Genomic DNA, 15090 nt, shown 5'->3' with positions numbered 1-15090 from the left:
GGCACATAACAACAACAACAACAACATTGTGATGGGAAAGTCTGCTGTTAGGACCTCTCCAAAGTACTGAAGAGCAATGGTGCATCTGATACAGGCCATGGTCTTTGCTATCATTTGTTATGCATCAAAGAGTTGGACAATGACTAGGGAGGATAGAAGGAAAATTGATGCCTTTGAGCTGTGGTGCTGGAGAAGAGCATTGATGGTACCATGGACTGCTAGGAAAACAAACAGATTCATCCTAGAAAGGGTTAAACCAGATGGCTCCTTGGAGGCAAGGATTCTGAGGCTTTGTCTAACATACTCTGGACATGTTGTAAGGAAGGACCAGTCCTTGGAGAGGGATATCGTGCTTAGTAGGGCGGACAGACAGCGCAGGAGGGGAAGGCCCTCTATGAGGTGGACTGATTCAGTGACTGGGGTAATCGGCATGAGTGTATCAGAGACAGTGTGATTGGCACAGGACAGAGGAGAGTTAAGGCTGTTGTACATAGGGTTGCAAGCAACTCGACATCACATAACAACAACAACAGGTATATACAAAAGGCCTGAAGTCTTTCAATAACGATCATCATTTCTTCAAGTTTATAGACTTTATAGAGGCATGCAGTTTAGGAAATGGATGCCACTCCTACTTCCAAACCTAAATCAATCTGGGAGCTACACCAAACACTGCCCACGATGGGTAGCCATTATGGTGTTTGGCACACCTATGGGACAGTTGTTCCATTACGGCATTTGAGATCCCAATGGCACAAGGTTCAGTATCACAGCAAATCCCCTATACCACCTAACACCACCAATAAACTGCTGTGAGACCTTGGACAAGTCGCATCACCTCTCTGGGCCTGTTTCCTCATCTGTAAAATGAGAAGACTTGGTAATGCATGCACCAGGCACTATGCAAATTCCCTAACACAAAAATAAAGAAGTCATTTGATCATAAAACTCTATTTATTGGGCATTGTCATTACAAGGATGAGTAAAGTCAATGTCCCCGCCATCAAGATGTTCACCATCTAGTGAGGGAGACAGTGTGGAAGCCTTGAAGGCCGAGGGGCAGAAACAGGCAGGAAGGAGAGATCTGTTCTGTGGAGACCGATTCAAAGAGAAGAGGCTTGACCGGAATGGTCTCTGCCTTCAGAGTATGGAAATAATCTAGGCAGAGGTTAGAATAAATCCTCAAATGGCTACCACACAGAGCTAGTGCAGAGCCCACTGGTGATCCAGGTTCCAATGGGCTGAGCCCTACATGGCTTAGGTGGCAAAGGAGGCTGCCAGGAAGTGGGCAGATGTTGGAAAAGATTGGCAGGAAATGGCACTTACCCAGGTCGTGAAGGATAAAACATCTGCGTAGAGCTTGGGGCTGGGGAGGGTGGTGGGGGACAAAGAGATATCCCAGATGCAGGGGCTGTGTCAGGAAAGACAGAAAGTGGGGGCTCCCAGCTGTAGTGGGGAAGTGCAAGCATCCCAGGAGGTGCAGACGCAATGGCAGGGTTGGAATGCAGCCACCCTGAAGGCCACTGGAGGAAGGGCAGTTCCTAGGCCACACACTATCCCCATATCATGGCCATTCCCGGACGCAGCTGTCCTCCTCATTCAAGGAAGGAAACTGAGGCTCAGAGAGGTTACAAGGTCACACAGCCAACTGGCTACAGAAATAAGACTTGACTTGGGTCTGGATGGCGGGGAGGTAGGTGGGGTGGTGGTGACTGTGCCCTTTCTGTCTGGGGGGGGGGCTATCATGTCTGCACACCAGGCCTTGAACCTCATACATAGAGCCCTATTCATGGAAACCAGCTGAACTGGGCCGTTTCCCCTCCACCAGTAACAGCGCTCAGCGGCGAGGCAAGGAACATCAGAACCTCAGCAGGCTCTCCTGTGCTCTGCTGTCCACTGCTCTCGGTTTATTGCTGCTGCTCCAGAGTTGAAGCTGGCTCGCTCCTGGCTCTAACCTCGCGGGTGCCCCATAAATCACACCGGCTTCTCCTGAGGCTCCGGTGTGGGTGCGGCCTGGTCGTTGGAGACGTGGAGGTTGTTCATGTACTGCTGGAGGCTCAAGGACTCGTGTCGCCAGCGGTTCAGCTTCCTGAGCTGGTCTGTGATGAACTTCTTCTTCAGGTGGTCGTACAAGTGGCTTGTCTTCCTCTTGCTCTTTTCGGAAGCTTTTGTCTTACAAAAAACAGGACAAGTAAGGAACAAAATCAGAGGTGAAACTTGCATATTGTAAAAACAGCAGGATAACCAGTAAGATGTGTCTGGATATTCAAAGAGGGAAGGGGAGGGAACGGGGGAGTGTGGGTGGGGAGGGAGGAAATCACCAGATGACAGGGTTTGGTGGGTAGAGGGAGGGGGCAAAGGAATTAGTGGGGATCTGAAAAGATGGGGTAATAGTGGACATAGATCAATGGTAATTCATTTTATATACACACACATACATATACATACACACACAGGTTTATTTACAAAGTGCGAATACTTTTTTTCACACCAGATCCTTCTCATTTCCTTCACCCCCCTATCAAATTGTGCGCTCCTATGATGAACCCCCATCCCCTGCCCATCTTCACCCCTCTGCTTCCACCCTTCGCACCCCCAGCCTCATATTCATTCTACAACAATGGTTTTATAATACTGATTAATTTTTTAAGAAGCAATGTATGGGAATGTTCATAAGAAACAATGCAAATGAAAAGAAACATTTTTTTAAATATAACATAGTGAAAAAAAGCTGTTCCATACCAAGGAGGCATCTGTGTTGCCAGTTACAAGGAGGGAGTGGCAGTTAGACCCATTGTGCTCTAAATAACTGAACTCACAGGAAGCCTCAGCTTTTCTCTTTGTAAATATTGGCACTGAGCTATGGAACCTCTAGGGTCTCCTCCTGACAGTTTGTTGCTTGGGGTCCTGACTTGGATCTCAAAGCTCTATTTGCATGGTGTGGTACTGTGACTCACAGTGCCCCTGTGAACAGTGATCAGAACCTTGACCTGTCCTGCGTCATCCTTCCAGTTTTCGCTCAAGCCTATTGCTGTAGTCACTGTAATCCATCTCACTGACAGGAGAAGGAGTCTTCTTTTTACTGATACAGTGACTAGGGATGATAGAGAATTGATGCCTTTGAGCTGTAGTGCTGGAGAAGAGTATTGAATATACCATAGACTGCTAGGAGAACAAACAGGTTCATCCTGGAGAGGATGAGACCAGGCTCCTCCTTGGAGGCAAGCATTCTGAAGCTTCATCTAAAATACTTGGTGAATGTTGCAAGGAGGGACCAGTCCTTGGAGAGGGGCATTTTGCTTGGGAGGGTGGAGGGACAGCGCAGGAGGGGAAGCCTCTTTGAGTTACGACTCAGTGACTGGAGTAATAGAGGTAGGTATGTTGGAGATGGTGAGGTTGGCTCAGGAGAGCAGTGTTCAGAGCTACTGTACTGCACATAGGGTACTATGAGTCGCAGGCAACTTGATGGCACATAACAACAACTACTTTTCCCACCGTAATGTCTTTTTCCAAGGACTGGTCCCTCCTGACAACATGCCCAAAGAACATGCACTGACGTTTCACCATCCCTGCTTTAAGGAGCACCTTGGTTGTTACTTCCTCCAAGGATACTGGAATACTAGTCAGAAGAGAGGTTGGGGGAGGTGCGCAGGTAGGGCTAAAATAATGGGTGCATCTGATTTCCTTCTCATTACCTAACTCCCATCACTCTATTCGTATCATCATCGTTCATTTCCTCTTTTCCAGATAAGGCCTGTGATAAAAACTCAACTTACTTTTATTAACTTCTGTGCTGTTTTTGTCCTGGCCTAAGCAAAACTGTCAGAAGGCACATTCTTTGTTTCCCTTGTTCATTTCTTTATTCAGATAGTTTGGCCACAGTTAATGTTGTTGTTAGGTGCCATCGAGTCAAGCACGACCCATATGAACCCATATGACCTTATGAGCAACATAGCTGAACCCTGTCCATTGTTGTGCCATCCTCACACTTCCTCATACCAGAGCCACTGCAGCAGTCAGTGTCAAACTACCTTGTTAAGGTTCTTCCTCCCCTTCACCTACCCTCCACCTTTCCAAATGCGATGTCCTTCTCCAAAGAATAGCCTCTCCTCGCAACATGCTTGAAGTATGGGAGACAAAGCTTTATCATCTTTGCCTCCAAGGAACACTCTGGCTGCACCCTCTCCAAGACATATTTATTTGTTCTCTTGGCTGTCCATGGGATGTTCAGTACTCTTCTCCAATACCACAGTTCAAAGGCATCAATTATTCTGTCATCCTTATTCACTGTCCAGCTCTCAGATGCATAGCAAATGATTGGAAAGACCAGGGCCTGAATCAGGCGCACCTTAGTCCTCAAACTGACATGATTGCTCCTCAATAATTTGGAAAGATCCTTGACTTCCCCAGTAAAATATGTTTCTTGATTTCCTGACTTCTAGTACCAAAGGTGTTGAGTGTGAATCCAGGTAAGATTGTGGATCCAAGGGGATTGGGCCCTTGGGCCTTTTGTGAAACACTAGCACCAAGGAGTCACCTGAGACTTCCAAGTGACCTTAATATCCACACATGGGACCCCAGTGTGCCAGCTGTAAGTCTCAGCCAGAATAATAACTCCCCAGAAGCACATCCTGCTACCTTCTATGCAGGCTTCAGCTGAACCTGGTATCATGATATTCATATGCCTGATTTGCTATTAGAGGTACAGCACTAAATTGTTAGTTTGTTGTAATGGGGGAATACATTGTTCTCATGTTAATACAGCACTTGTCTGTCATTTTGCTGTAACTTGTATGTTACATGCCACAGGAGTCACCCCTGGTAAACAGGTTTTAGTAGAAGTCCCAAATTAAGACAGACTAGGAAACAGGATCAGCCATCCACTCCTTAAATAGTAGGCCTCTGAAAACCCTATGAGCAAGAGCCACAGTAGGATATACTAAGAAGAGTCCAGTTACTATGTCAGTCCCTCTCATGTAGGGTCTCCCTCTCCTGCACTGGGACAAATAGATATATTCTAAGCCCAGCAGAATGTTGGAAACATTTCACTTGTTTGATAATGTAGACCCCACAGTGTAGCTTAGTGGAGTCCAGAAGTCTGTATCTGTTTCATGTCCCCAAAATAGCCAATGAGAAGTAAGTAGATCTGATTGCATAAATGAGATCCCAAAAAAGTATACTTCACCCAAGGTCTCACTAAGTGAATTTACTCATCTCCAAATCCACACTGTTTTCATTAAATTTAGCAGAGGGAAAATACTCCTACTCTTTATTTGACATTGGGGCCATTTAGAGGTCCTGGAACCCTCTTTTATGCCTCTTTTCATTTGCCTTTCACTGGCAGAATGGGATTAGTCTGACCAAGTTGGATTAGGAACATGGAAGAAAGTTCAACAGAGCTAAGAAGGGAGCTCTCTCTTTGCTTATTGTTCTAGTCTTTTCGTGGTGACTAACACAATATCTATCCCAAGTAGGTCTTTTTTAAAAAAAATTATTTTATTAATTTTAATAAACATTTACAGAGATTTTGGCTTTTCATTCATTCATTGTTACACTTTTTTCTTTACCCCCGTCCCTCCCCCAAGTAGGTTTTTTAATCAACGATTAGGAAGGTCTGCTGGGAATAGCACTGTGTTTCTCCTCCCTTTCTTCCACGGGCCAGCAGAGTCTTATTTGTTCACAAGCAAGTGCTCATCTGGAGAACGGGAGCAATCTCTGAAGGAATATCTAAATGTGATTCTAGATGTGACTTTAAACTCTAAATGTGAAACAGAGAAGCAATAAAATTGCAGTTAGGTTGTGCCATAAAGAACAATTATAGCTATTTAAATTGTCATAATCATTATCAATGTGGACAGTATTGCTGCTGTGTTATGCTCCAGAACTCAATAGTTCTTTGTCGCTGTGTACTGTGGAGTTGGAACTGACCCATAATGATCCTCCAGTGGGTTTCAGGGAGATAATGGGAATCCACTCATGGATTTCCTATTGCCAAACAGAGGTAATGTGCTGTGAGGAAATTTAGAGTCAAGAGACATAAGGCCCCTTGCAGTGGGTCCGTCTAAAAACAGCTGTAGGACTGTTGTTGTTATGTGCCATCGAGTCGCTTGCGACTCATAGCAACCCAATGTACAAGAGCCCTAAACCCTGCTCTATCTTGTGCCAATCTCACTGTCTCCAACACACCTACTCCTACCACCCCAATCACAGAATCAATCCATCTCATCAAGGGTCTTCCTCTCTTGCGCTGTCCCTCCAGCCTCCCAAGCATGATGACCCTCTCCAAGGATGGTCCCTCTTTGCAACATGTCCAAAGTATGTCAGATGAAGCTTCAGAATCCTTGCCTCCAAGGAGCAGCCTGGTTTCACCCTCTCCAGGAGAAACCTGTTTGTTCTCCTAGCAGTCCATGGTATATTTAACACTCTTCTTTCTCCAGCACCACAGCTCAAATTCATCAATTCTCTTTCTATCATCCCTAGTCTCTGTCTAGATCTCTGATGCATAGCACACAACTGTGAAGACTATGGCTCAAATCTGACACACCAGCCTGATGTCATTGCTCTTCAGTACTCTGGAGAGGTCTCTGACAGCTGACTCTCCCAATGCATTTCATCTCTTAATTTCCTGGCTGCTGGTATCAAGAGTATTGATTGTGGAACCAAGCAAACTAAAACTGTTAACAATCTCAATCTCTTAGCCATCCATAATGATGCTGCCAATTGGCCCAGTGGTGAGAATCTTTGTTTTCTTGATGTTAAGCTTCAATCTGTATTGAAGGCTGCAGTCCTTGACCTTCTTCAATAAGCGCTTCAGGTTCTCCTCAGTTTCAGCAAGCACGGTTGTGTCATCTGTATAACACAGGTTGCTGATGAATCTTCCTCCAATCCTGATGCCACATTCCTCCTCATACAGTCCAGCGTCCCAGACAATCTGTCCTGCATACAGATTGAAAAGGTATGGCGATAGAATACATCATCCCTGGCAGACACCCTTCCCGATTTTGAACCATGCAGTGTCTCCTTGCTCTGTTCTGACGACTGCCTCAAGTATAGTTTTCACATATAGTTTTCAATCAAATGCTCTGGGATTCTTCAATCAAATGCTCTGGGATTCCCATTCTTCTCAGAGTCAGCCACAGCTTGTTATGATCCACACAGTCAAAAGCCTTTGCATAGTCAATGAAACATAGACATTCCTCTGATACTCTCTGCTTTCTGCCAAGACCCATTTAACATTAGCTATAATAGCCCTAGTACCATGGCCTCTTCTAAACCCAGCCTGCACATCTGGCAGTTCTCTGTTGACATGTTGCTCCAGTCATTTTCGGATAATTTTCGGCAAAATCTTCTTTGCATGTGATATTAATGATATTGTTTGATAATTTCCGCAGTCTGTCGGGTCACCTTTTTTTGGAATGGGAACAAATATCGATCTCTTCCAGTCAGTTGGTCAGGTGGCTGTCTTCAAGATGTCTTGACACAACTTAGTGAGAACATCCAGGTTGGCATCTGTTTGTTGAAATATGTCAATTGGTATGCTGTCAACTCCGAGAGACTTGTTTTTGGCCAATTGTTTCAGAGCAGCTTGAACTTCCTCCATCATCACAGGCTCTTGCTCATACATGGTTTCATTAAATTCTTCTGTGTCAGCCAATTCTATCTGGTACAGTGACTCTGTATACTCCTTCCAACTTCTTTCAATGCTTCTTGGATCATTTAACATTGTGCCCAAAGCTTCTTTAAGTATTGCCACTTGTGGCTTGAATTTGTTTTTCAATTTCTTCAGCTTAAGAAATGCTGAACGAGTTCAGTCCTTTTGATTTTCTGACTCCAGCTATTTGCATATTTCAATATAATACCTTGTTTTGCCATCCCAATCTGTCCTTTGAAATTTTCTGTTGAGCTCTTTAATTTCTTGATTTCTTCCTTTAGCTTTGGCTTCTCAGCACTCTAATGCAATATTCAGAGTCTCATCTGACATTCATCTTGGTCTTTTCTTCCTCTTCTGCCATTATAATGATCTTTTGCATTTTTCATGGATAATATTCTTGATATCCTCCACAGCTCATCTGGTCTTCATTCATTGGCTATCAAGGCCTCAAACCTGTTCCTGAGATGGTTTTGAAATTCAAGTGGGATAGACTTAAGATCAAATTTTGGTTCCTGTGCATTTGATTTTATTTTCCTTAGCTTCAGCTTAAACTTGCATATGAGTTGTTGGTGATTTGTTCCACAATCACCACCTGGCCTTGTTTTCACAGCTGGATACTGAATTTCTCCAGCAATTCCTTCCACAGATGTAACTGATTTGATTCCTATGCACACAATCAGGTGAAATCCATGTGTATAGCCTGTGTTTGTGTTTCTTATAAAAGGCATATGCAACGAATATATCATTGAATGTGCAGAATTCTATCATTCTATCTCCAGCTTCATTTCTGTCACCAAATCCAAGTTTTCCAGCTACAGATCCTTCTTCCCTGTTCCCAACTTTTACATTCCAATCACCCATTATTATCAATGTATCTTGATTGCATGCTCGATCAATTTATGACTGCATAAATCTGTAGAAATCTATTTCCTCCTCTTTGGCTCTAGTTGGCAGTGCATATATTTGAATGATAAGGGGCATTCACTGGACTTCCCTGTATGCGTATGGATATTATCCTGTCACTTGCCACATTGTATTTAATAATGGATCTAGAAATGACTTTTATTATGAAAGCAACCCCATTTTTTCTCACCTTTTTATCCCTGACATAGTAGATCATATGATCATCTGATTCAAAATGTCCCATGCCAAGCCACCACATATTGCCAATACAGAGTATATCAGTATTTATGTTTTTTTCTTTTTTTAACAACGTCTAATTTTCCTACATTCATGCTTCTCACATTCGATGTTCCAATCACTAGTGTCTGCTTACAGCTGTTCCTCCTTCTTTGTGTTTCCATATCTGAGATCTCAGCCTCAACTGCCATGTCTGCTAGTCTAAGTGTGCTCCATTGTACATAGGGTTTTTGAAGGCCTGTTGTTTCCGAAGTGGATAGCCAATCCTTCTTGCTAGTGTCTGTCTTTAATTTTATTTTATTTTATTTTCTGTATGTATGTATGTATGTATGTATGTATGTATTTATTTATTTATTTTAGTATCTGACAGAGAAGCATTTTACAGAAAGGAGCAGATGAAAGACATTTACCCAATTAGAGAAATGACTGATAGATTCAGTGTTGCTACCCACCCCTTTCCCTACTCCACCAGCATCCCTTTCTACTTCTGCCTACACCATTCAACACCTCATTCCCCTTAACAAGCCCTTGATATGGTGACTTAAGGCCCAAGCCGTTTGGGTTTCAGTGATTCCGAACACCTCATGCTGCTACCAATCTCTTATGATGTGGCTAGTATCTCTTGAGGTCAGCCAGGCTCATATGCAGCAGACTGGGGCACCCAGTTAAAATGGTTTTGGGACTGGTGGAGGAGACAAATTCTGACCCTGGCTGCAGCAGGTAAAGTGAACAACCAATCACGGGCCTCCACAGGCTGGGGCTTCTAGTTAAAATAGTTTTGCGTGTAGGACTGTAGGCAAGTCAATAACCCAGTGTTATTAATGACCTCATCTGTAAAATGGGGCACTTGTGATGGATCCCTACAACCATCTGTAATCTGCCCCCCAGAATAAGTGGTGGCAGTTAAATGAATGTGAATTGAACCACTATCATCTTGTAAGGAAAAACTTACCTCCATCTCAAAGACTCGCTGTGCACTGAGGTTGTCACGAATAATCACCCGAGATAAGTGGCTCTTGGGTAAAAATTTTGTTGCCGCTACATCACTGGAATTCATTACACTAGAGGGGAGAGGAGAAAAAGGTACAGAGGCTCAAGATGGCTGGGACCAGGGCAGGACCTGTTTTTATGGCACATAGCTCTGTCCTAATATTCAGAGAAGCAAGCGAGTAAGCAGAGGCATCTGGGGGGAAAGTGGGCCAAAGAGGTGTTTCTTGGATGTTGAGAGGAAAAGCTGTCTTGGGCGTGGGGAGTAGAGGATGTAGAAGGACCCAGGACAGCCATCTTAAGGAGAAAATTTAAAATTCTGAGTTAGGGGTAGGAGAAATATTAGAAGGTTTAGTGGACGGTTCAGATGGATAAAATTGAGAACCAGGGAAACTGGGTCCAAAATCTAGGTCTAAGGCTGATCTTGGTAGCAAGGAATATAAGGAAAGAAAGAAGTTTGCTCATCAACAAACGAATGGCTAGAGAAGCTGTGTTATATTCGCACAATGGAATACTATGCTGCATTAAAAAACAAGGAACTCATGCAATATTACTCAAAATGGTTGACTCTGGAGAACATTATGCTGAGTGAAATGTCCCAGTCACAAAGGGACAAATATTGCATGGTGCCACTGTTGTAGAATGGGACTGTCCTTGGGGTTGGGGAGAGGCTGAGTAAGATGGAGTCAATAATGTATGCTGCTTTGAAACAGAGAAGGGAGAAAACGGCTTAAAAGAGATATGTGATTAGGTATTTCTGTCATGACAGGAGTCTAGAGCGATGGCTACATGGTGGAGTGGACCTGGGGGAGGGTTTGTAAAATAATGAAAGAATCTTTTCTTTTACTTTTCCAAGAGGGTAATGTCTGGTGGGGGGGAGCCTTGGGAGGGGACAAATCTACAACAATGAATGAATGGAAATCCAAAGCCTCTGTAAATTTTCACTGAAATTAATAACAAATTTAAATTTAAAAAAAGAATTAAGTTAGAGTAAGGATGGCAATGGAACCACCTTACCTCTGTAACTTGATTTGTGCCACTATTAGAACCTCTACTCAGAATATTATTGCTTTTCAATTTTTGACTCATGCACTTTTAACTTGTTAGTTAAATTTGTATCTTCTAGGCTGCAACACTTCCACGATACATCTTCAAGGATATGAACATGTACGGCTAAGCACAATTGATAACAGTGCATCTAAATTCCAAAATCAATCTCCATAATAGTCCATGTGTTTTCTACTGCCAAGGGGGCCCTTTGGAGTAGTGAGAGAAGACATTCACCCTGAAACCCACAGCGTCCCTTTTCAGCAGGAAGTAGCTAAGAGAATACGCCATCCCCTTTTCCTTATGAATCAGGGTGAAGTCTCTCTCAGGGAGGAGTGATAGGGAATGGCAAGGGACACACTGACAAAGGAGATTAATCAGAACTGGCTTTGACAAGTACTGTGGCAATTGGACAATTAAAACAGACATGGGGGGGAGAAGAACGAACTGGGGAGGAGGGTGGAGAAAACAGTGCAACAATGAATGAATGAAAACCCAAAATCTCTGTAAATGTTCATTAGAACTAATAAAATTTAATATAAAAAAAGAAAGTAGTTTGGACAAAAATGAACAGCAGAAGGTCTGGATTTGGGGAAAGTATAGAAAAGTGAGGGAGGTCTGGTATTTTAAAAGACTCTAGATTATGAGGCGAGGGAGTTTTCCAAGTGGAAACAAATAGCATGAGGAATTGGTCAAAGATTGTGTTGGGCAAGAGTGTCATTTTTTTATAATTTGGTCATACCACGGAGTGGTATTTTGCAAATGAAATCAAAACAAACAAGCTCATACCTGCTGCCATCAGTTTAATTCTAACTCATGTACTTTAAATGCTTTTGCTTTTTTTCTCTTTTGCTCATTCTGAAGTAACTGTTGAATTTCTAAAATTTTGGAAGCACTCTAAAATATGAACCAATAGGAATACAATGAAACTGTAGTCAAGTTGTATAAGATGACTACTGTGGCTATTAAAATTATTATTTGTTGTTGTTGATTGCTGTCAAGTCAAGCACAATTCATAGCAACCCTAAAGCCTGAAGCCTTTCTATAACTATTCTCATTTATCCAAGTTCAGAATTTCCAGAGGCATGTTGTTTAGGAAGTGGATGCCATTGCTGCTTCCAAAATTATTATTATAAACAGACATTCATGGTCTATATTCATGGAAGAGGGAGCAAGTTACAAAATGATAATTTTTCCTATTCCTCTCCCCCAAAATGTGTATTTTAATATACAATGTGGATGGATGTAGAAAGACAAAATACTAAGTAATACTGTCAGGTCAAGTAGGGTGATGGATGTTTCTTATGGCTTTGATTTTGCTTGGACACCTTGTCTGATTTTTCTACAATGAATGGATGGATATACCAATCCTATAATGAAGAAAAAAAAACGACAATTCTGAAGTATTTGCAAAATTGTTTCCTAATTTATTTTCAGCCAATTTGGAAGTACAGGTTCATGGGTGTCTTAATACTCACAAAACAGAAATCCCAATCTAGCTTTTATGCATAGCAAAATATTTGCTGAGCAAATAATTCAAGATAGACTGTATGAAGAATGAGGCACCATGATTGAAGGAAGACTCATCAATAACCTATATTATGCATATGACATAAAATTTGCTTGCAGAAATATAGATGCACTTACTGAAAAAGATCAAAGACTAGAATATTCACAGGGATTATACGTTAACTTATAAAAGACAAAGAGTTTCACAACTCAACTAATACGTATTATCATGAAAAATGGAGAAAATGTTGAAGTTGTGAAGGATTCCATTTAACTTAGACCCACAGTCAATACCCATGGAAGAAGCAGTCAAGAACCATGTTGCATTGTGCAAATCAAGGATCACTATAAAGTGATGAGTAAGGGTGTCACATTAAAGACTAAGGTACATCTGCCTAAAGCCATGGCATTTCTAATTGTTTATGTGCACGTTTAAGTTGGGCAATGAATAAGGAGTACCTAAGAATTGATGTGTTTGGCTTTTGGTGTTGTTGAAGAGTATTGACTATCCTATGGACTGCCAAAAGGACATACAAGTCTTGGAGAATCAGGGTGCTACTTTGAGGTAAGGATGGTGAAACTTCATTTCAAACACTTTGGGCATGTTGTCAGGACTAGTCCTGGGAAAAGATACCATCCTGGGAAAGGGAAAGGTTCGGTGAAAAAGGAACACCTTCTCAACAAGATGAATTGACACTGTGTCTTTAATAACAGACGTGAGTATGTAGATCTTGAAGATGGTGCAGGATCGGGAAAGGTTCAGATATGTTGTTCATAGGGTCCCTACGTTTCTGTTGTTACATTTCTGTTGTTACGTGCTGTAGATTCGACTAATTCATAGTTACCCTATGAACCATGGCCCTGAACCTGGCCCTATCCTGAGCCAACCTCACTATCTACAACACACTTGACCCCACAACCCATCTCATCCAGAGTCTTCTCCTTTCTTTTGCTGACCCTCCACCTGTCTAAGCATAATGTCCTCCTCCACCGACTAGCCTCTCCTAATAACATGCCCTCAGTATGTGAGACAGAGTTTCACCCTTCTTGCTTCCAAGAAGCACTCTGATTTCACTTTCTCCAGACAGAACTATTTCTTCACTTGGCAGTCCAAGGTATATTCAGTGCTCTTCTACACCACAATTCAAAGGTATCTATTCTTCTGTCTTCTATAGTCATTGCCCAGTTTTGAGAGTCATAACAAGCAACTGAAAAGATATGGCTAGGATAAAGTGCACCTTAGTCTTTAGGCTGGCATTGTAGACTGGTATTTAGCATTCTGGAGAGGTCCTGGATAGATTTTTTCCAATCCAACTCATCTTTTTATTTCCTGACAGCTGGTGTCAAGGCGGTTGATTGTGGATCCAAAGAGTAAATCATTAACAACTTCAATAATTTCTCCATCAATTAGATGGGCAGTGAGTTTTGTTTTCTTGATGCTGAGAAGCAATTAATATTAAAAGCTGTAGTTCTTGATCTTCTGCAGCATTTCAAGTTCCTCTCACTTTTGTCAAGCAAAGTTGTGTCATGTGCATAAAAGCAGATTGTTGATGAGTCTTCCTCGGATCCTGATGCCACACTATCTTCATAAAGTCCAGCTTCTCAAATGATCTGTTCAGCATATATATTGAAAATGTATACAGAAAAGACACATCACTGATGCATTCTTTATTTTGAATCATACAGTGTTCTCTTGCTCTATTCAGACAACACCTTCTTGTTCTGGGTATAGGTTTGATATGAACATAATTAAGTGTTCTGGGATTCCCATTCTTCTCATTGTTAGCCATAAATAATTTGTTTTGATCTACACAGTAAAATATGTTTGCATAATTGATAAAACACAAATAGGCATCTTTTTGTACTCTCTGCTTTATGCCAAGATCCATCTGACATCAACAATATCCCTAGCATCATGGCCTCTTCTAAAGATGGCTTTATATTTCTGGCAGTTCTCTGTCAATGCACTATTCTAGCCATTTTGTATAATCTTCACAATATTTGGCTTGCATGTGATTATTAATGATGTTGTTCAGTAGAACACCTGATTGTGCTCATGCAAAACCTACAGGTTAAGTAGTAATTTACAAAATCACTGGCCCTGCATGCTGGATAGTATTCCATCATGTGAATGTATTTCTCAATCCATTTGATTGTGGTTGGACTGTTTCCATGTTCTTGTGATGGCAAATAATGCTGCTGTGAACACTGGTGTACAAATCTCCATTTGTGCTTCAGTTCTCAATCTCTAGGGGTATATTCCAAGCGGTGGAATAACTGGGTCATATGAAATTTCTACGTTCAGCTTTTTGAGAAAGTGCCAAACTGTCATCCAGACTGGCTGTACCATTTACAATCCTACCAACAATAAGACTTCCTATCTCATCACATCCTCTTTAACATTTATTACTTGCTGTCCTGTTAAACTTTGGCACTGCTACTGGAGTTTAGATGGTATCTCACTGTGGCTTTGTTTTGCATCTCTCTTCTTGCCAGTGATTTTGAGCATTTCTTCACGTATCTGTTGGAAATCTGATTATCTTCCTCTATGAAAATTCTTTCCATGTCTTTTGCCTATTTTGCAATTGTGTTATGTGTTTTTCTTGTGGAAGTCCTATAGGATTCTGTAAACATTTTTTAAATAATTTTTTTAAATTTTATTCGTTTTAATGAACATTTACAGGGATTTTGGGTTTTCATTCCTTCATTGCTGCACCATTCTCTCTACCCTCCTCCCCAGTTTGTTCTTCTTCCCC

The 15090-nt window shown here is 41.9% G+C and overlaps 1 protein-coding gene across 1 annotated transcript in view; it reads right to left on the bottom strand.

The window, feature by feature from the left end:
- Nucleotides 1-1974: 1974 nt before the first annotated feature.
- The window catches only part of LOC102862598 (uncharacterized protein C5orf52-like), a 24612-nt gene continuing 11496 nt past the window's right edge, over nt 1975-15090 (bottom strand). Inside the window, exons 3-4 of the mRNA XM_006894883.1 lie at nt 9744-9852; nt 1975-2172 (exon numbers count right to left, since the gene is read on the bottom strand). Of these exons, the coding sequence (XP_006894945.1) occupies nt 1975-2172; nt 9744-9852 (307 nt within the window). The remainder of the gene's footprint in view (nt 2173-9743; nt 9853-15090) is intronic.

Source organism: Elephantulus edwardii, unplaced genomic scaffold, assembly GCF_000299155.1.
Source record: "Elephantulus edwardii isolate Elephantulus edwardi_28Jun2011 unplaced genomic scaffold, EleEdw1.0 scaffold00151, whole genome shotgun sequence".
Lineage (NCBI taxonomy): Eukaryota > Metazoa > Chordata > Mammalia > Macroscelidea > Macroscelididae > Elephantulus > Elephantulus edwardii.
The sequence above is the reverse complement of the archived record's forward strand: the minus strand, read 5'-3'. Positions and strand labels throughout refer to the sequence as shown.